We start from the raw sequence: 22664 nt of genomic DNA, 5'->3' as shown, positions 1-22664 counted from the left end.
CTTTTGACCCCAAGGGATCAGGAAAACCTGCCAAAATCTCCAGTTTCTTCACTTTTAGTGAAGTATTTTTATTTATTTACTTGAGTTGTCCCTTCAACCCCCCCCCCCCGCCACGCCCAGGACCACGTACACCACCCCTGAGCTCCTGGGAGGGGGAAAAGAGGCACATAAATGTAATTTTAAAAACTTATAAGCAGCGCCAACCACCTACCTTTCTCCCCGAGAGCAAAAGCGGGGCAGGCGAAACGCTTTTCAATGGCGCCGCCCCAGTTTTCCTTTCCACCCCCCTCCCCAAAAAAACCCGTGCCTTTAACTTTAGCATTATTAACTAACTTTGCATAACCGCCCTTCAGCCACGGCATTAAAAAATAGAAATAAATGATGGAAGAGGATTGGAAAAAGTTCAAGGACTATCTACAAAAATATTGTAAAATGTTTGAGTGTTAAAATGAAGGTAACATGGCATTTGGGATATGGTTAAAAGAGCTATGAAAAGAAGAATCTTAAAAAAGAGAAGGGGGGTATGACTAGAATAAATATTATGTTAGAGTATTTAAGGTGGAGTAAAGGACCAAGATAAGGGAAACTAGAGACATAATAAGTGGAAATATATAATTATGAGTGAGGTTTGAAAGAGGGCTAGAATTTGCTGAATTTGACGGAATAAAGAGGAACACAAAAAAGGGAGAGGAGGTCAGGAAAGAGGGATATAGAACCTTGAAACTTAAAAGTGGATTTTTCTTTTTTCTTTTTCTTTACTGTGTATTTCTTGTTTTTTGTTTTCTGTTTTGATATATGTGATTGTCTGATTTTTGTGATTGTTTTGATATATGTGATTTTTGTTTTCTGTTTTGATATATGTGTATATGATATATTTTGTTTTCTGTTTTGATATATGTGATTGTCTGATTTTTGTGATTGTTTTGATATATGTGATTTTTGTTTTCTGTTTTGATATATGTGTATATGATATATTTTGTTTTCTGTTTTGATATATGTGATTGTCTGATTTTTGATATATGTGATTGTCTGATTGTCTGATTTATGTGATTCTATGATTTCTTAATAAACATTTATTATAAAAATAAAATAAAAAATAGAAATAAAAACACGAGGTGGAAACATGCATAATAAAAACGGGGGCGGGGGGGGGGTGAGGAAAAGAAAAACCCGAAGCGAGAGAGGAGCTGGAGGGACGGAGGACGGAGGGAGGGAAGGCGGCGGCGGCGCTTACCGTGGTGGGTCGTGTGGTGGGGCTGCGCCAAGCCCAGCATAAGCAGCGCCAGGAGCGGCCCGCCGAGGGAGGAGGCCCGCTGGCCCCAGCCGCCCGGCCTCAGCGACGCCATCCCTGCCGCTGTCGAAGCCGCACGGCCGCCGACGAGGGACGGGCCCTGCGCCGGCCGCCCTCCTGGAGGAGGAGGAGGAGCAGGAGGAGAGGCGGCGGCTTCCCGGTTCCTCCTCCTCTTCTTCCCCTCAGGAAAACGGCCGAGGCCGCCGGTTGGCCATCGCCGCCCACCCTGTCCCGTTTGCCTCAGCCAGGCCAGGGCTGGATTTACGTACAGTATAAACTAAACAAGCTATATTATAGTTTAGGGCAGGCATAGGCAAACTCGGCCTTTTTTGGGACTACAACTCCCATCATCCCTGACCACTGGTGCTGCTAGCTAGGGATCATGGGAGTTGTAGTCTCAAAAAGACCTGGAGGGCCAAGGTTGAGGAAGCCTGAGCTATAGCTTAGGGCAGGCATAGGCAAACTCGGCCCTTCAGGTGTTTTTTGGGACTACAACTCCCATCATCCCTGACCACTGGTGCTGCTAGCTAGGGATCATGGGAGTTGTAGTCTCAAAAAGACCTGGAGGGCCAAGGTTGAGGAAGCCTGAGCTATAGCTTAGGGCAGGCACAGGCAAACTCTGGCCCTCCAGATGTTTTGGGACTACAACTCCCATCATCCCTGACCACTGGTGCTGCTAGCTAGGGATCATGGGAGTTGTAGTCTCAAAAAGACCTGGAGGGCCAAGGTTGAGGAAGCCTGAGCTATAGCTTAGGGCAGGCACAGGCAAACTCTGGCCCTCCAGATGTTTTGGGACTACAACTCCCATCATCCCTGACCACTGGTGCTGCTAGCTAGGGATCATGGGAGTTGTAGTCTCAAAAAGACCTGGAGGGCCAAGGTTGAGGAAGCCTGAGCTATAGCTTAGGGCAGGCACAGGCAAACTCTGGCCCTCCAGATGTTTTGGGACTACAACTCCCATCATCCCTGACCACTGGTGCTGCTAGCTAGGGATCATGGGAGTTGTAGTCTCAAAAAAGACCTGGAGGGCCAAGGTTGAGGAAGCCTGAGCTATAGCTTAGGGCAGGCATAGGCAAACTCGGCCCTTCAGGTGTTTTTTGGGACTACAACTCCCATCATCCCTGACCACTGGTGCTGCTAGCTAGGGATCATGGGAGTTGTAGTCTCAAAAAGACCTGGAGGGCCAAGGTTGAGGAAGCCTGAGCTATAGCTTAGGGCAGGCACAGGCAAACTCTGGCCCTCCAGATGTTTTGGGACTACAACTCCCATCATCCCTGACCACTGGTGCTGCTAGCTAGGGATCATGGGAGTTGTAGTCTCAAAAAGACCTGGAGGGCCAAGGTTGAGGAAGCCTGAGCTATAGCTTAGGGCAGGCACAGGCAAACTCTGGCCCTCCAGATGTTTTGGGACTACAACTCCCATCATCCCTGACCACTGGTGCTGCTAGCTAGGGATCATGGGAGTTGTAGTCTCAAAAAAGACCTGGAGGGCCAAGGTTGAGGAAGCCTGAGCTATAGCTTAGGGCAGGCATAGGCAAACTCTGGCCCTCCAGATGTTTTGGGACTACAACTCCCATCATCCCTGACCACTGGTCATGCTAGCTAGGGATCATGGGAGTTGTAGTCTCAAAAAGACCTGGAGGGCCAAGGTTGAGGAAGCCTGAGCTATAGCTTAGGGCAGGCACAGGCAAACTCTGGCCCTCCAGATGTTTTGGGACTACAACTCCCATCATCCCTGACCACTGGTGCTGCTAGCTAGGGATCATGGGAGTTGTAGTCTCAAAAAGACCTGGAGGGCCAAGGTTGAGGAAGCCTGAGCTATAGCTTAGGGCAGGCACAGGCAAACTCTGGCCCTCCAGATGTTTTGGGACTACAACTCCCATCATCCCTGACCACTGGTGCTGCTAGCTAGGGATCATGGGAGTTGTAGTCTCAAAAAAGACCTGGAGGGCCAAGGTTGAGGAAGCCTGAGCTATAGCTTAGGGCAGGCATAGGCAAACTCTGGCCCTCCAGATGTTTTGGGACTACAACTCCCATCATCCCTGACCACTGGTCATGCTAGCTAGGGATCATGGGAGTTGTAGTCTCAAAAAGACCTGGAGGGCCAAGGTTGAGGAAGCCTGAGCTATAGCTTAGGGCAGGCACAGGCAAACTCTGGCCCTCCAGATGTTTTGGGACTACAACTCCCATCATCCCTGACCACTGGTGCTGCTAGCTAGGGATCATGGGAGTTGTAGTCTCAAAAAGACCTGGAGGGCCAAGGTTGAGGAAGCCTGAGCTATAGCTTAGGGCAGGCATAGGCAAACTCTGGCCCTCCAGATGTTTTGGGACTACAACTCCCATCATCCCTGACCACTGGTGCTGCTAGCTAGGGATCATGGGAGTTGTAGTCTCAAAAAAGACCTGGAGGGCCAAGGTTGAGGAAGCCTGAGCTATAGCTTAGGGCAGGCATAGGCAAACTCTGGCCCTCCAGATGTTTTGGGACTACAACTCCCATCATCGCTGACCACTGGTCATGCTAGCTAGGGATCATGGGAGTTGTAGTCTCAAAAAGACCTGGAGGGCCAAGGTTGAGGAAGCCTGAGCTATAGCTTAGGGCAGGCACAGGCAAACTCTGGCCCTCCAGATGTTTTGGGACTACAACTCCCATCATCCCTGACCACTGGTGCTGCTAGCTAGGGATCATGGGAGTTGTAGTCTCAAAAAAGACCTGGAGGGCCAAGGTTGAGGAAGCCTGAGCTATAGCTTAGGGCAGGCATAGGCAAACTCTGGCCCTCCAGATGTTTTGGGACTACAACTCCCATCATCGCTGACCACTGGTGCTGCTAGCTAGGGATCATGGGAGTTGTAGTCTCAAAAAGACCTGGAGGGCCAAGGTTGAGGAAGCCTGAGCTATTGAGCTTAGGGCAGGCATAGGCAAACTCTGGCCCTCCAGATTTTTGGGACTACAACTCCCATCATCCCTGACCACTGGTCATGCTAGCTAGGGATCATGGGAGTTGTAGTCTCAAAAAGACCTGGAGGGCCAAGGTTGAGGAAGCCTGAGCTATAGCTTAGGGCAGGCACAGGCAAACTCTGGCCCTCCAGATGTTTTGGGACTACAACTCCCATCATCCCTGACCACTGGTGCTGCTAGCTAGGGATCATGGGAGTTGTAGTCTCAAAAAGACCTGGAGGGCCAAGGTTGAGGAAGCCTGAGCTATAGCTTAGGGCAGGCATAGGCAAACTCTGGCCCTCCAGATGTTTTGGGACTACAACTCCCATCATCCCTGACCACTGGTGCTGCTAGCTAGGGATCATGGGAGTTGTAGTCTCAAAAAGACCTGGAGGGCCAAGGTTCAGGAAGCCTAAGCTATAGCTTAGGGCAGGCATAAGCAAACTCTGGCCCTCCAGATGTTTTGGGACTACAACTCCCATCATCCCTGACCACTGGTCATGCTGGCTAGGGATCATGGGAGTTGTAGTCTCAAAAAGACCTGGAGGGCCAAGGTTGAGGAAGCCTGAGCTATAGCTTAGGGCAGGCATAGGCAAACTCTGGCCCTCCAGATGTTTTGGGACTACAACTCCCATCATCGCTGACCACTGGTGCTGCTAGCTAGGGATCATGGGAGTTGTAGTCTCAAAAAGACCTGGAGGGCCAAGGTTGAGGAAGCCTGAGCTATTGAGCTTAGGGCAGGCATAGGCAAACTCTGGCCCTCCAGATTTTTGGGACTACAACTCCCATCATCCCTGACCACTGGTCATGCTAGCTAGGGATCATGGGAGTTGTAGTCTCAAAAAGACCTGGAGGGCCAAGGTTGAGGAAGCCTGAGCTATAGCTTAGGGCAGGCATGGGCAAACTCTGGCCCTCCAGATGTTTTGGGACTACAACTCCCATCATCCCTGACCACTGGTGCTGCTAGCTAGGGATCATGGGAGTTGTAGTCTCAAAAAGACCTGGAGGGCCAAGGTTGAGGAAGCCTGAGCTATTGAGCTTAGGGCAGGCATAGGCAAACTCTGACCCTCCAGATGTTTGGGGACTACAACTCCCATCATCCCTGACCACTGGTGCTGCTAGCTAGGGATCATGGGAGTTGTAGTCTCAAAAAGACCTGGAGGGCCAAGGTTGAGGAAGCCTGAGCTATTGAGCTTAGGGCAGGCATAGGCAAACTCTGGCCCTCCAGATGTTTTGGGACTACAGTTCCCATCATCCCTGACCACTGGTCATGCTAGCTAGGGATCATGGGAGTTGTAGGCCAAAAACATCTGGAGGTTGAGGAAACCTGAGCTATGGCTTAGGGCAGGCACAGGCAAACTTGGGCCTTCAGATGTTTTGGGACTACAACTCCCATTATCCCTGGCTAACAGGACCAGTGGGCAGGGATGATGGGAGTTGTAGTCTCAAAACAGCTGGAGGACAGTTTGCCTATGCCTGGCTTAGAGCCCCACTCTCTTGGGCCCCCCCCCCAAAAAAAATCTAAAGGGGAAAAACAACTGGATGTACATTTCCAAAATATAAAATAAAAAATAAATAAGATGAAAACTACATACAGCAACAGTGTTTTGTGTTATGTAGGCTCCTATGATGTAAGTAATGGGCCCCGCCTGCTAGCCTGCTCACTAAAATATCAACTGGTTTGCTCATTTCTATATATAGGGTGCCTATATTCTGCATGTGCAAATGGCTTTAGATACCTATTAGGTCCATAAATTACCATATAGCTTATATTCAACACAAAAAACAGCGGCAATTTGCTGTTGACAAAGGACAGCTGGACATATAAAGGGCCCCATTACCTTCAGTAACTTAGGGCCTCATCAAACCTAAATCCAGCTCTGGGTAGCAGCCACATCCCGTCAGTGTTTAAAGTTTAAAGTGCAGTTATTATATGGGGCTTAGATTTGGACAGCAGCTATTCAGTCTACAGCATCTACAGAAGCTGTTTCAATCTATAAGTTCCTAAGGTGATTTCCCCCCCGTTCCAAATTCTGTGTTCCAAATTCTTCATTGCTCTTGGAAGCTAACCTCCCCTCTGTTGAATGACAGATTTGCCGCAGGACATTTAATTGCTGGCTTCACCTTAAACCCTACTGCCCTTATTATCGCAAGATTGTCACGAGAGCGCTCGGATTAAAATTGTCAACCAAAAGCTTTATTTTTCCAGTTTATCGCCACAACGGTTATTAACGCTGGGCTTCGGTAAAGTGAATAATTTAATCAGACGGCACCTCTATGATATTGAGCAACAATATAATTTGGTGCAATAAGGAAATTTTGCCCGTGGTGTGGTTATTTTCCACCTAGTCGTTTTGACACATCAGCACCCTGTTTGCAAAATTGTAACAGTTCCAAAGTACAGATGCGCTTTCGCAAGATGGAATATACCGACTTCGGCTGCACTTCAGGGTCGATTCCAAAAAATTCTGCTGGAAAAAGGCTTGTGTCCCTGTGGAGACGGCAGCATTGAGTCAGCTGCTCATCTTTTACCATGGAAAATGTTTAAAAACCTGCCATTTTCTTTTTTATTTTGCTTGAGATAATGTGCTCTAGATGATACATTTGCAAAAAATCCTAAATCTGTACTGATCAAGGCTGTACATTTAGCAACTTAATGGACTGGATTTACCGGTACTTTTTTCCGTAGAGTTTTGTGGCAGTGTAATTGGTGTCAGTGAAATCTCATGGAATGCACCTCAGCCTGCAAGACAACAATTGCTGCACCTTACTCTTGCTGAAGAAATCCTGTAGCACCTGGGTGGGGCATAATCAGCATGCAATCTCTATTTTTTAATTGAGATTATATTCACATATTACTGCTTATTCTACATCCAGTGCTCACCCGCTGCTAATTTTTGTAGTCACTGACACATTTGCATCAGTCCTGTAGTTTCTTGACAAATACCGCTGTTTCCCTCAAACCTGCTTCAAGCAAACTAGAAAACCTGGCTGTTGGATGCTGTGTGAATAACTTGTATTAGAAAGATAAAATGATGACTGCTTAAGACAAAATGTACGAAATCAGGACCGGATCATTAACAGTGAATTTGGCAGTGTTGTCCCCTTTCCCTGTTTCACTTCAGTAAAACTGAAGTTACCGTCACTGTGTTATATATTTGGGTGACCAGGGTCTGAGACTTGCAGATATAACTCTAAAGTCTTTTAAGAACAATCAATGGGATGCTTCCAGACAGAGACCTTATATGTGCTGTAAGCTGCCAAGAGTGGCTGGAGAAACCCAAGCAGATGGGCAAGGTATAAAAAATAAATTTATTATTGTTGATGTTGTTATACAGTGGTACCTCGCAAGACGAATGCCTCGCAAGACGGAAAACTCGCCAGACGAAAGGGTTTTTTGTTTTTTGAGCTGCTTCGCAAGACGATTTTCCCTATGGGCTTGCTTCGCAAGACGGAAACGTCTTGCAAGTTTGTTTCCTTTTTCTTAACACCGTTAATACAGTTGCGACTTGACTTCGAGGAGCAACTCATAGCACGCGGTGTGGTAGCCTTTTTTGAGGTTTTTGAAGACTTTGGTGATTTTTGAAGCTTTTCCAAAACTTTTCCGACACCGTGCTTCGCAAGACGAAAAAAATCGCAAGACGACAAAACTCGCGGAACGAATTAATTTCGTCTTGCGAGGCACCACTGTAATAATATTGTGAACGAACCATTCAGATCCTATTTCTCTCTTTGTGTGTTTGGCACATTGGCTTCCACACATTCCCCTTTTTTCAGTCATGGTTATTAATTGCTAATCCACTGCTTGCTGTTCACACTCCCACACTCTCCACTGTCTTTTGTTTTTCTGGAAATTGCGTGCAGATATTTCTCTGTGTGTTCCTTTTTTAAAAAATGTCCAGGAAGTGTACATGTTTACATCGGACAAAACGGAAGCTTGTTTTTTTATTCTTTCTTCCTTCTTGCAGGTCCAGGGACATTATTCATTTCCATTTTAAAAAAAATACTGAGGTTTTGCACAAGTGTTACTGTATATTTGCCTGAGTAAGGCTTGCGAAAGAATGACAGAAAGGTCTTGCGTAAGACGTCTCTATTTTTCCCACAGAGTCAGATGTATGTATGTTTTTATTTCAAAGTATCCCAATATTAGGAGGAGATAAATGTTTTAATAATTGGAAAAGAGATTTGGCTAAATTTGTGTGGTCAGGGGAAAAACCAAGAATAAAACACAAAATAATGATAGACAAGAGGGAGAGAGGAGGATTTAGCCTCCCTGACATGGAGTTATATCATGATGCGGTGGGTCTGACCTGGCTAAAAGAATGGATCAAATTAGATGACTCGGATGTATTGGATTTAGAGGGAGTAGAGACGAGATTTGGATGGCATGCCTATCTAATAGATGAAAAAGTCAAAGTGCATAAAGGCTTCCTAGGGCATATAGTCAGAAAGTCTATATATAAAATATGGGAGAAATATAAAAGACTCCTAGAACCAAAAACTCCTTGGTGGGCATCGCCGGCAGAAATTGTCGCAGTGAAAAAATTAAATATGAAAGAAAATTGGGCTACCTATAAAATTGTATTAAAGGAAGAAAACGGAGAATTGGAATTAAAGGATTATACAGAAATTAATGCTCATATTAGTGATTGGTTCCAATATATTCAAATTAAGTACAGATTAGCGAAAGACAAAAAGTTAGGATTTGAAAAAGAAATATCAAAATTTGATAAATACTTAATACAAGAAAAATGAAAAAAAATATCTAAATTGTATAATCTGATCTTAGAGTGGGAAACAAAGGATGAATTGGTTAAAGCATCCATGATTAAATGGGCGCAAGATATTGGGAAAAATATTATGTTTGAACAATGGGGGAAATTGTGGAAAGAAGATATGAAATTCACTATGTGTTACATATTGAAAGAAAATTACTTCAAAATGCAACATAGATGGTATTTAACACCTGAAAGAATAGCAAAAATGAATAAAAATTGTAGCGATGTCTGCTGGCGATGCAACACTGGAAAAGGTACCATGATACATATATGGTGGAATTGTTTAAACATCAAACAATTTTGGGAAACAATATATAACGAAATGAAAAAAATGTTCAGATATTCATTTAGGAAAACACCAGAAGGTTTTCTACTGGGAATAGTACCAGGAAGCCTAAAGGAAGAAGACAAGACCTTATATTTATACGCAACAGTAGCCGCAAGGCTATTGATTGCGAAAAATTGGAAAAGAGGTATTGTACCGACAAAAATAGAGTGGCTTGCCAAATTATTGGAGTACTACAATATATCCAAAACAATGGGAGAAATTGGAAGGATCTCAAAAGAGAAGATAGATAGGGACTGGAAGGTGTTTAAAGGATACTTGCAAAGTCATATTGAAAAATCAGAACTCCTATTAGAATAAACAAGTTCCGTTTCAAATACTGAAATACTAAATAAGATGGAAAACAATGTGTAATAAAAAAAAGAAGTATGAAATTAGGTTAAAGGTGTGTGAAAGAAAGTAATAGAAGTGGGAAGAAATTGCAGCTGAGTAGATTGGAAGTCGAACACAAAGGTGGGGTGAGGGGTGGTGGATCGTGATGGGGAAAGGAATTACAGTGGTACCTCGCAAGACGAATGCCTCGCAAGACGGAAAACTCGCAAGACGAAAGGGTTTTTTGTTTTTTGAGCTGCTTCGCAAGACGATTTTCCCTATGGGCTTGCTTCGCAAGACGGAAACGTCTTGCAAGTTTGTTTCCTTTTTCTTAAAACCGTTAATACAGTTGCGACTTGACTTCGAGGAGCAACTCATAGCACGCGGTGTGGTAGCCTTTTTTGAGGTTTTTGAAGACTTTGGTGATTTTTGAAGCTTTTCCAAAACTTTCCCGACACCGTGCTTCGCCAGACGAAAAAAATCGCAAGACGACAAAACTCGCGGAACGAATTAATTTCGTCTTGCGAGGCACCACTGTATTTGTGGGATTGAGTGTAAGTATGTTTGAACACTTTTAAGGATTGTATGAAATGTATGTTTGTATGCTTGTATATCTGTAATATATGTGTAAAAATAAATAAATAAATAAATAAATAAATAAATAAATAATAAATAAATTAGATAGATGTATGTATGTACAGAATTTACAGTTTTCAAGTTGCTGCAATTCCAACATGCCTTTGAAAGTTGGTGTAAATGGGCACACTTGTATCATTTGGGCCACTGGCAGAAACAAAATGCCTAAGTTGTGCTCAAGTGAGGAGCAAACTGAAGCAGAAGTCTGGAAGAAGCCACATCTATCAGAATGTCACCACACATGACAAACTGCCTGCCAAATAAAGAAATGCACCAAAGAGATTCCACAGCAGCAGAGACTGCAGATTTATAAAGGTATGAACAGGCATTTCGATGGTGTCGTGTGAGTCCTGCAAAAAACTTGCATGAGCAGAAACAATTTCTCAATAGGCTAGTACAGTGGTGCCTCGGGTTACATACGCTTCAGGTTACATATGCTTCAGGTTACAGATTGTGCTAACCCAGAAATGGTACCTTGGGTTAAGAACATTGCTTCAGGATGAGAACAGAAATCGTGCGGCGCGGCGGCAGCAGGAGGCCCCATTAACTAAAGTGGTGCTTCAGGTTAAGAACAGTTTCAGGTTAAGAACGGACCTCCGGAACAAATTAAGTACTTAACCCGAGGTACCACTGTATCTGGAAGTGCACTGATTTGATCTTTATTGGCAAAATAAAGGGCTGCATATGCACATTTCTACTGTGGTGCAATGGGTCAGTATGCCTTGCTGCTAATGGGTCAGTATGCCTTGCTGCTAGGTTGATGGTTCAGTCACACCCAGGGACGTCTGTGGGCAGGATTCCTGTATTGCAGAGTGTTATGTACTGAGTTGAATAGGATCCAAAAGGCAGCAGTCTGATTGGTCCTAGAACAATAGGATCCAAAAGGCAGCAGTCTGATTGGTCCTAGAACAATAGGATTCAGAATGCAGCGGTCTGATTGGTCCTAGAACAATAGGGTCCAGAATGCAGCGGTCTGATTGGTCCTAGAAGAATGCAGGAGTATGATTGGTTGGCAGGAACTACCCAATCATGCTCTAGATAGAAGTGAATCCACAACCTGATTGGCTTACAGTAGAATTCCAGAATTAGCCAATCATGTGCAGCCCATTTTGTAAATAATGTATATAAAGCAGATACTTTGAGGGGACTTTCATTCATTCCTCCTCACCACTATGAGCTGAATAAAGAGCATGAAATCACTTTGCGACTCTGAGTATATTTCACAGAGGTTTGGATTAGATGACTCAGGGTCCCTTCCAATTTTAACGTTTTATGATTCTGTGGTTCTAATACTACGCAGCCTGCAGAAAACTATCAATAAAACAAAACACAGTTGAATGTCAAGTGAACCCATTTCACTTGCACTGCTCACATGTTTAAAAAGGTGAAGGACCCCTGACAGTTAAGTCCAGTCGCGAACGACTCTGAGGTTGCGGCGCTCATCTCGTTTTACTGGCCGAGGGAGCCAACGAACAGCTTCCGGGTCATGTGGCCAGCATGACTAAGCCGCTTCTGGTGAACCAGAGCAGCGCACGGAAACGCCGTTTACCTTCCCGCCATAGTGGTACCTATTTATCTACTTGCACTTTTACGTGCTTTCGAACTGCTGGGCTGGCAGGAGCAGGGACCGAGCAACTGGAGCTCACCCCAGAAATCAAGCAAAAGACACTTAATTCAAAGCACACCTCATGTTGCAGCCAGTGTAAACCTGGTTATTTCCCTCACTGTTCCCCAGTAGCAATTGTTAAATGCAAGCACGATTTCTTCCCCATTCAACTCAATCTGTTTAGCTTTGCCCTTTCCCGAGGCTGTGAAATGATGATTCCAAATTCAACTCTACCCTCTTATCTCTATGTGCAAAACAGGGAAGGCATCACGTGACTCGTGTCATGTGGTGTTGGCACTGTCATGGCGGCTGCCAGCCGATGAAAGTGATTCACTTTAGCCCAGGGTAAGGTAAGCGTCGTTTTTTTGAGCAGCAAGCTGCGGAGTTAGGCGCAACCGAGGTTGTTGCTGGATAGCAGAAATTATTGCGAGGTGATGCTGAGATCTTGAAACGATTTTCAGTCTTTTTCTCCTGGCTGGACCTGCTGCTTCCTCTTTGTTTGGAAGTATATACTGTACAGTGCGACACTCTGCCTAGAATTAAAACAATTTTTTTTCCCCCTTCCAGTAGCACCTTAAAGACCAACTAAGTTAGTTCTTGGTATGAGCTTTCGTGTATCTGAAGAAGTGTGCATGCACACGAAAGCTCATACCAAGAACTAACTTAGTTGGTCTTTTAAGGTGCTACTGGAAGGAAAAAAATTTTTTGTTTTGACTATGGCAGACCAACACGGCTACGTTTCTGTATCTGCCTAGAATTGTAACCTTATTCCAGGCATAGGCAAAGTCGGCCCTCCAGATGTTTGGGACTACAATTCCCATCATCCCTGACCACTGGTCCTGTTAGCTAGGGGTGATGGGAATTGTAGTCTCAAACGTCTGGAGGGCCGGAGTTTGCCTATGCCTGCTAATCCATCTACGAGAAGACAGGCTTCCTATAATCAAGACATGGATGAAAAAGCCTGCAATACTTTAAACAGATGTTCAGTTGTTGTTGTTATACATTTATTTATACCCAGCCTTTCCCCCTAATGGACTCAAGGCGGCTTACAGGTAAAAATAAGAACAGTTAAAAACAGAGTGGGGGGAATAATTAAAAACAATTAAACACTGGTAGAATAAAAACTATATATAAAAGCATACAGATAATGACAAGAAAAGCCTAATATGGCACCAGTCCTTTCATTCAAAGTGTCATTTCCCAAAAGCTTGTTAAAATACTGAACTAGAAAATCTGAAAATACATTCCTTGTGTTTTACTGTTTACGGTAGTTCAAGGCTGTGCCTTTTTGCCATGCGACATAGCTGGAAATCTAACTAGAACACTCAGGTATAATATTAAGCTGCTGGGATAAATTCAGGATTTACACACTCTCTTGCACATTTTGAGGTGCAAGACTATTTCTTATATTACAAAGCATAAGATATAATTGTGGGAGTTAATTTATGCCTCCTTTAGTTTTGTTATTTCAGTATCAAAAATTACACATAAGTGGAGAATAAGGAGAAAGCAAAACAGTCTTTGATTTGGAAAAAGGAAATTTATCAGAAGAGTACTGTGGAATTTTTTAATATTCATTTTTAAAGTTATATTATAAATACTTTCTTATTTAGTAGTTATTCTGTATTAAATTGATTATCATACATGATACATTAAAAGGTAAAGGTACCCCTGCCCGTACGGGCCAGTCTTGACAGACTCTAGGGTTGTGCGCCCATCTCACTTAAGAGGCCAGGGGCCAGCGCTGTCTGGAGACACTTCCGGGTCACGTGGCCAGCGTGACAAGCTGCATCTGGCGAGCCAGAGCCGCACACGGAAACGCCGTTTACCTTCCCGCTAGTAAGCGGTCCCTATTTATCTACTTGCACCCGGGGGTGCTTTCGAACTGCTAGGTTGGCAGGCGCTGGGACCGAACAACAGGAGCGCACCCAGCCGCGTGGATTCGAACCGCCGACCTTTCGATCGGCAAGCCCTAGGCGCTGAGGCTTTTACCCACAGCGCCACCCGCGTCCCTACACATGATACATTACTTGTGTTTAAATATGAGATACTGTATTAGATTTTTTTAAAGCTGATTAAAGTAAAAGCTATAAAGAAAAACCATACACCCATTTTAACTGTAAAATTTTAGTGTGTGTATATAGTTATATGTGTGAGAGAGATCTTTGGGGGGACTTGGTTAGTAAAAAGTACAATGTTTTCAACATAACTGAGGCATTTAGTTCTATATGAACCAACCCAGACCCTGTGATCATAATCTGAGGTTCTTTTTCGTGTACCACCTCCACAAGAGGTCCTGGGTCCAGTAACATGAGAATGGGCTTCCCATTTGTGGAATGCTCTCTCCCCAGGGACGCTCGCTTGGCGCCTTCATTACATATCTTTAGGCGCCGGGTGAAAATATTTTTCTTTAACCAGGCTGATGTAACATTCTATATAATTTTATTTTATTTTTTAAAAAATAATATTTTATTAAGTTTAACAATAGGGAAATGGAACAATAAAAACACAGAGAAAATATAAAACACAACAATACAAACTTTCACAGTACATAAAATACAAACATTTAACAAGGGGGGAAAAAGAACAATCAACACATAAAAAATAGAATAGGAAAAACACAAATCACTCTTTTCTAAATATTCATCTTCAATTAACTTATTTTCCTGACTTCCTCACGCCTCCCTTTTTTATATCCCTTTTTAACAATTAGTGCAGCAAATTCGTATCCTACTACTTTGTCCTTATATATTTTACCTCCCAAATTTATAATTTCAAATTTTTATCTCTTATTACTAGAACCCCTTCATTTTATTTCAATGTCAACATTCTATATAATTTTAAATGTGTTTGTGGGATGTGAATTATTTGTTTCTTTTTGTTTTTATTATGTATTTTGGGTTCTCATTTTGTATTTTTAAGTTGTGAGCTGCCCTCTGAATTTTGGATGAAGGGTGTTATAAAAAATTAATAAGATACCATGTTGTGTTCATTTTATAGATGTTTTGCATTCCACCTATAGTTACTGTATTTTAATATTTGGTTGGAAGCCGCCCAGAGTGGCTGGGGAAGCCCAGCTGGATGGGCGGGGTATAAATAATAAATAAATTATTATTATTATTATTATTATTATTATTATTATTTATTTCCCCTTCAATTGCTGTATACCAATTAAAAAAACATTCTAAGTCTCTTTATTTTCAGAGGGAGAGTTAGTTACAGGCTTAAGGCTGCAGTTCTCTGCAAACTTATTAGAAATAATGCCTGCTGAACTCCATTGATCTTCCTTCTGAGTATACAGGTATATGATTGCCCCGTAGAGCTCTCACATTGAAATTAATGAATGGTACCCATGATGAGTGGGACGCGGGTGGCGCTGTGGGTAAAAGCCTCAGCGCCTAGGGCTTGCCGATCGAAAGGTCAGCGGTTCGAATCCCCGCTGCGGGGTGTGCTCCCGCTGCTCGGTCCCAGCGCCTGCCAACCTAGCAGTTCGAAAGCACCCCCAGGTGCAAGTAGATAAATAGGGACCGCTTACCAGTGGGAAGGTAAACGGCGTTTCCGTGTGCGGCTCTGGCTCGCCAGATGCAGCTTGTCACGCTGGCCACGTGACCCGGAAGTGTCTGCGGACAGCGCTGGCCCCCGGCCTCTTGAGTGAGATGGGCGCACAACCCCAGAGTCTGTCAAGACTGGCCCGTACGGGCAGGGGTACCTTTACCTTTACCTTTTACCCATGATGAGTAACTGGTTTTCATCAGGGGCCCACAAAATTGTCTATTAGCAAGTGCTTTTGTGAAAACAAATGATTCTTAAATTACCAGTATTTTTGGTCCAAACACTTACTGATCCTAATGGCAATCCCTGAAAAGACGAGGGCCTTTTCAACACTGGCTCCGGCCTGGTGGAACGCTCTGCCTCATGAGACCAGGGCCCTGCAGGATCTGATTTCTTTCTGCAGGGCATGTAAGACAGAGTTGTTCCGCCTGGCCTTTGGCTTGGAGCCAATTTGATTCCCTCCCTCTCTTTCTTTTTTCCTTTCTCCTCCTGTGATGAGGCTGCATTTTAATTGTTTAATGTTTTAATGTTGTAATTTAATCTTGTTTTTAAGTTGTATTCATTTAAGTTGTTTTTATTATTGGTTGTTAGCCGCCCTGAGCTCAGCCTTGGCTGGGGAGGGCAGGGTATAAATAAAATTTATTATTATTATTATTATTAGACTTATTTCCTATATCCTCATCATATTGGCCACTGCATGCTTTCTCTTTCCATGTCTGCAAAGCTGTTTGCTGGATCTCAATCTATGGTAGGAAACCATCACAATGGTTAGCAGAGCTATGAATCTGCTAGTAGCATGGTTCATGTTTAATGCCTGTTTGTAGGATTGCTATGTAAAGTTGGGAGAGTTTGACTGTGTTGAAATCTCTCCCCCTTCTCAAGAAGTGTATCTTAGCTGCCCCTCCCCCAGAATTGCTAAATTAAAGTAACAATTTATAACTCTAATGTCTTGCAGAAAATCTGAAAGATGACTGTTACAACATGGAGAAAAAATTGTGTGATACGAAAACTGATCTTACGCAAAAGCTGATCCCTCCCGTCTTGTATCTGATTTTGGCTGTGCTGCTTGTGAACTTGCTGCTCTATCAATATTTCAGCTACATATATCCTTCCTATGGACAGGCTGACGTTGAACACGACTCTTGTCAGCCCGGTTACTTCAGATTAGGAACAGTGAAGAACTGCTCACCATGGTTGTCTTGTGAAGTGCTGAAAAGAGAAGTCCGCAAACTGAAACGCATTGGTGAAGGAGCTGTGAAAAGGGTTGGTTTATCATAATGAATCTTGAATATAATAAAAAATGTTGCTCTGTAAATTTGCCATTCACCTTTTTTTGTACCAGAGGGGGGTGCCTTGACATACGCTTCAGAAAAAGTTCTAAATGACATTGTCAGCTGGGAGAAAGGCTGATAGGATTGTCAGGCTCCAGCCGTGGGGGCAAGCGGACTGGTTCTGGCCGGCTGCGAGCTCCTGAAGAGGAGGCAGCTGTTCAGAGCTCACATGCCAGCCAGGAAGTAGCTTAGAGGCACACTACATCTCAGCTGGGGACACGGGTGGCGCTGTGGGTTAAACCACAGAGCCTAGGACTTGCCGATCAGAAGGTTGGCGGTTCAAATCCCCGTGATGGGGTGAGCTCCCGTTGCTCGGTCCCTGCTCCTGCCAACCTAGCAGTTCGAAAGCACGTCAAAGTGCAAGTAGATAAATAGGTACCACTCCGGCGGGAAGGTAAACGGCGTTTTCATGCGCTGCTCTGGTTCGCCAGAAGTGGCTTAGTCATGCTGGCCACATGACCTGGAAGCTGACTGTGGACAAACGCCAGCTCCCTTGGCTAATAAAGTGAGATGAGCGCCGCAACCCCAGAGTCGGTCACGACTGGACCTAATGGTCAGGGGTCCCTTTACCTTTACCTTTCATCTCAGCTGAGAAGTAGGGAAAGAACAAGGTGTTGACGTTGCTGCATATAAACTGCAGCTGACGCCATGAGAATGGCCAGGAGGCGGAGAAGGAAAGGTGGACAGAGAAGAAGAGCAGAAGAGCAGGGAAAGGAGGGTTCAAAGGGAGAAAGGACTGGATAGGTGGGGAAGGCACAAAAAGGAGACAATTCCAGGGTGAACTGGAAGTAGCAAGGGAAAAGAGATGGGGTGTTTGGGCTTGCCTGAATGGAAGCTCGAATCCTGTAGCAAAAGAGAGTAACAAGGGAGGGAGGACTTAATGGAGGACTTAGAGGTCTCCTCTACTCCATGGACACACCCAGTGGGGGTATAGTTGACAAGCCTCTAAACTGAGGGTGCCGTATGTTCGTTCCACCTGTGATCTGGGCCACCTCAGATGTCAAGCAAAATCTTCCGAACGAGGCCAGAGGAGACGCTTGCTTACTTGCAGTGGATTCTGAAGAAAGGCAAGCTTTGGGCAATGGACACTTGACATAACTGGTCAAATATCCCGCTTGCCTGAATTTGACACCTGACCGAATTAACTCAGAGCTGTAACGAGGGTCGTAAAAGGGAAACTTACCATGAACAACTGAGGGAAGGAAGGTGATGGATGTGAGTGGCTTTGATGTATGTTTCAGTGAATCTTAAATTTCCCCTTGTTTATATGTGGATGCTGACAATCCCAGCTGAATCTACGTCTAGAAATACATATCTACAGTGGTACCTTGGTTTACAACCATAATCTGTTCCGGAGGTCTGTTTGTAAACCAAAACAGCTTGCAACCCAAGGTGCACTTTCGCCAATGGCACCTCCAAAAATTTTTTGTTCGTAATCCAAAATAATGGGTTGTAATCAAAAAAAAGGTTGCAAACTGAGACACGTACTTCCGGGTTTGACGTGTTTGAAAGACGTATGCAAACCAAGGTACCACTGTATTTCCTCATGTTGCAGGAGCACAACACCAAGTGAATGCTCACAGTTACGTTTGAGTAACTGTACATATTCACCTCTCTATTTCCAGACACTCTGGGATTTGTAAACATTACCAATTTTCAGATATTTCCTGTGACATAATTTGCTTTGTTGTGGCATAGACCTTGTATCTATTCATGTTTTTTGTCCGTGTGTGTGTGTGTTTGAATTTGCGTTTGTCAAGACTAAACTGTTGTCCCCCATATTGAAAAACAGCTTGGCTTTTACAAACTGCATTTCAGAGTTTGGATCTCAAAGTCTGAACATTGTTCTCCTTGTTCTAGGTCTTCCTTTCTGAGTGGAAGGAAAACAAAGTTGCCCTTTCCCGGTTAACTGTGCCGGAACTTCAAGAGGACTTCATTCATGGCTTACAGATGCTGAAATCTCTACAAAGCAGACATGTGGTCAAGCTGATTGGATATTGTGAGGAGGAGTTCACCGTTCTTACCGAGTACCACCCATTCGGCTCTCTGAAGAATCTGAACGAGATCTTGAACCTTCCAAAGTACAAGAGCTTCAACACATGGCACATCAGGTTGCTGCTTGCCATCGATTACGTGAGCATCCTCCATTACTTGCACAACAGTCCCCTCGGCACCCTTGTGATGTGTGACTCCAGCGACTTGGATAAAGTTCTTTCTCAGTACTTGCTGACCAGCAGCTTCCATGTTATTGTGAATGATTTGGATGCTTTGCCTCTTGTAGACAAGAATGCTGGCAGACTGATCAAATGTGGCCATCGGGAACTTCAGGGTGACTTTGTCGCTCCAGAACAGCTTTGGCCTCGTGGAAATGAAATGGCCTTTGAAGACAGCCTCATGCCTCCTTATGATGAAATGACAGATATATGGAAAATCCCCGATGTTTCCAATTTTATCTTGGGGGATGTCGATGGGAGTGATCTTGTCAGGTTCCACCTCTTTGACATCCACGGGGCCTGCAAAAGGAGCCCAGCTGAAAGACCTTCTGCTCAGACTGTTTTGGACACATACAAGAAAGTGCTAGAGTCGCTTGTGAGAGAAACAGTTATGCCAGGGACAAGGGACATGTTATAAAACACACACACCAAAAAAACCAACCTCATGGACATGCCTTGGTACATATTTAGCACATTTGACTCTTCCTGATCTGAGAAGTACATGGAAACATAAGGATAATTAGAAAAACTCTAAAATGGCTTCTTAAAAATGACTCCCGATTGCACCTTCTGTGACAAATTGTTGAGAAAACTGGGGAGAGGGGAATAGTATGTGTTGTGTGTGGTAAATTTCTGGATGAGTATTTCTTCCTAAATCAAGTTGGCATAGGCAGGATAGATGTAGCTACAGTGGTACCTCGGGTTACAGACGCTTCAGGTTACAGACTCCGCTAACCCAGAAATACTACCTCGGGTTAAGAACTTTGCTTCAGGATGAGAACAGAAATCGTGCTCCGGTGGCGGCAGGAGGCCCCATTAGCTAAAGTGGTGCTTCAGGTTTAGAACAGTTTCAGGTTAAGAACGGACCTCCGGAACGAATTAAGTACTTAACCCGAGGTACCACTGCATATGATAGGAGATGTAATAGAAGTGTTAGTATTTCATGCCTTTGATGCTCCAGATGAGATTGGTGTAAATCACATGCCTGTCTGGGAAGAGTGTGGGAACAGAAGACAGTCATATCTCTTCCGCTGTATGTCCTGTTGTACTGTACTTTTGCTTTTACTTTTTCCTGTTCTTCTCTCAGAGCTGGAGAGAGAGGTCGCCAGGACTCCTTTGTCTGTACATAGTGTGTAAATAAATACATAGATTAGCTCTATGATCTCTCACGCTTCTTGCTGTGTTATGCTAGAAGATTAGTGTGCATATATTATTTGATATATGTCGCTGAAGCACACTGGAGAAGAAGGGAAATGCCTTCCAAAGCTGCGCATACCGGAGGACGCTCGGAGTTTGGGGGCTGCAGGGGCACCCCAGAGCGTTTTCCAACAGTTCTTGTTCTCTTTGAATTATTGCCTACTTTGCTTTTCTTATCCCCTCCCTTTCAGCATTTCTCGATTCCTATTTACCCCCATCTCCTCCAGCATAACAAAATTGCTCCTTGGAACCTAATTCCATCCAACCTAACATTAAGGTGGTCCTGAGTACAGCTTCTACAGTTTCTTGTTATCAATAAGGTAAAGGTAAAGGTACCCCTGACCATTAGGTCCAGTCGTGGACGACTCTGGCGTTGCGGCGCTCATCTCGCTATATAGGCCAAGGGAGCCGCCATTTGTCCAAAGACAGCTTCTGGGTCATGTGGCCAGCATGACTAAGCCGTTTCTGGCAAACCAGAGCAGCACACGGAAATGCCGTTTACCTTCCCACCGGAGCGGTACCTATTTATCTACTTGTACTTTGATGTGCTTTTGAACTGCTAGGTTGGCAGGAGCAGGGACCAAGCAACGGGAGCTCACCCTGTTGCGGGGATTCGAACTGCCGACCTGATCAGCAAGCCCTAGGTTCTGTGGTTTAGACCACAGCGCCACCTGCGTCCCTTTGTTATCAATAAAGGTAAAGGTACCCCTGCCCATACGGGCCAGTCTTGACAGACTCTAGGGTTGTGCGCCCATCTCACTTAAGAGGCCAGGGGCCAGCGCTGTCCGGAGACACTTCCGGGTCACGTGGCCAGCGTGACATCGCTGCTCTGGTGAGCCAGAGCCGCACACGGAAACGCCGTTTACCTTCCCGCTAGTAAGCGGTCCCTATTTATCTACTTGCACCCGGGGGTGCTTTCGAACTGCTAGGTTGGCAGGCGCTGGGACTGAGCAACAGGAGCACACCCCACCGCGGGGATTCGAACCGCCGACCTTTCAATCGGCAAGCCCTAGGCGCTGAGGCTTTTACCCACAGCGCCACCCGCGTCCCCTTTGTTATCAATACACATAGGCAAATAGATTATATAGAGCTAGCAGAATCAGGAAGTGAGGTGAACTTGTACTTTTGTATCTAGCTGTGGTTAGTGCAGGAGTAAGTTATGGGTTCAGAGATGACTGCCATGTCCCGAGCAAGCAGTGTTGTTCACACAGGGAAGGCATGTTAGATGCTACAAAGCAAACACCATGTTCCCAGTCCCTTGTAACGCTAATGTAGGAGTAAGCAATTGCAGAGGCAAACCAGTTCCATCCTGAACAAATGCAGCTCCCTCTCTGGCTGTGCTTTCTTGAAAAGGACCCCCTCCTTCAAATACTGTATTTTTTGCTCCATAAGACGTACTTTTTTCCTCCAAAAAAGTAAGGGGAAATGTCTGTGTGTCTTATGGAGCGATTGCGTGGTCCCTGGAGCCGAATTGCCCAGGGGCAAAACGCAGATCATGCTTTCTTTTTTTTTAAGAAAGAGGGAAGGGGGCGTTGAAACGAAGCTGCTGAGCTGCTGATCGGCAGGGAGATAAGGGACGCTAGTGATAAAGGAGGCTGCCTGGGAGGGAGACAGGAATACTAAAACAATGAGGAGAGAAACTAGAAGAAAAGGAGGAGCAAAAAACTGCTCCAGCTAAGGAAAAGACGCTAAGGCAAACGAGGGAAGGGGGTGTTGAAACAAAGCCACTGAGCAGCTGATTGGCAAGTGATCAGGAGGGAGATAAGGGACGCTAGTGATAAAGGAGGCTGCCTGGGAGGGGGGAGGTAAAAGCCCATGGATCCTCAGGATTTTTGCAATGGGATACCCCAAATTCACCATCAGATCACATAGCATGTCCATGGCTACAGCCTGCACCAAAAAACACAAGCATCCACTGTTTTGTGAGGCCACAATGGCGCAAAAATGTGGTTACAAAGCACAGATCCACATGGATTCTCAGGATTTTTGCATTGGGCTACCCCAAACTCACCATCAAATCACATATCATGTCTGTGGCCACAGCATGAACCACAAAAATCATACATCCACTGTTTCGTTCAGATTTTTTTTTTCTTGTTTTCCTCCTCTGAAAACTAGGTGCGTCTTACGGAGCGAAAAATACGGTACATACTGTGCTCTGTAACTTGGAATGAGCCCACTGGGGGCGGTGGGTGAGGAATCCATTTGCAGGGGAGAACTGGTGGGTGTGAGGGAGGTTAAGCAAGCACCCCCCACCACCAGCTGATCCGACAGATATCTGCACTTCCACCCCATCCTTGAAGCAAATGCATGTTTTGAGGCATCCTATGGGCAAACACATACGTTTGCCAGAATGATAGAAAGTTCCACCTTATACAAACAGAAGAAATGAGCCAAATTTTGGGTCTAAAGGCAGGGTCCTTTATAGCTGTCTGGGAATTTCTGGATGGAGCAACAGGCCATACTGT

The 22664-nt window shown here is 44.7% G+C and overlaps 2 protein-coding genes across 4 annotated transcripts in view; one reads left to right on the top strand and one right to left on the bottom strand.

Moving 5' to 3' along the window:
- Positions 1–1469, bottom strand: part of HGSNAT (heparan-alpha-glucosaminide N-acetyltransferase) — a 33134-nt gene extending 31665 nt beyond the window's left edge. Inside the window, exon 1 of the mRNA XM_053363078.1 lies at positions 1235–1469. Within this exon, the coding sequence (XP_053219053.1) occupies positions 1235–1346 (112 nt within the window). The 5' untranslated portion in view covers positions 1347–1469. The remainder of the gene's footprint in view (positions 1–1234) is intronic.
- A 10673-nt stretch (positions 1470–12142) lies between these two features.
- Positions 12143–20158, top strand: POMK (protein O-mannose kinase). 3 transcript variants are annotated; one of them, XM_053363074.1, is made up of 4 exons: positions 12233–12248; positions 15108–15204; positions 16411–16718; positions 18647–20158. In XM_053363074.1, the coding sequence occupies exons 3-4, from the start codon at positions 16437–16439 to the stop codon at positions 19415–19417; spliced, it is 1053 nt and encodes a 350-aa protein (XP_053219049.1). In that variant the 5' UTR covers positions 12233–12248; positions 15108–15204; positions 16411–16436; the 3' UTR covers positions 19418–20158. The 3 variants fall into 3 exon arrangements, with proteins under 3 accessions (XP_053219048.1, XP_053219047.1, XP_053219049.1); XM_053363073.1 differs by lacking the exon at positions 15108–15204 and having other exon boundaries at positions 12143–12248; XM_053363072.1 differs by lacking the exon at positions 15108–15204 and having other exon boundaries at positions 12151–12253.
- Positions 20159–22664: the final 2506 nt, after the last annotated feature.

This window comes from Podarcis raffonei, chromosome 13, assembly GCF_027172205.1.
Source record: "Podarcis raffonei isolate rPodRaf1 chromosome 13, rPodRaf1.pri, whole genome shotgun sequence".
Taxonomy (NCBI): Eukaryota; Metazoa; Chordata; class Lepidosauria; order Squamata; family Lacertidae; genus Podarcis; species Podarcis raffonei.
This window is presented reverse-complemented; position numbering and strand designations above follow the sequence as displayed.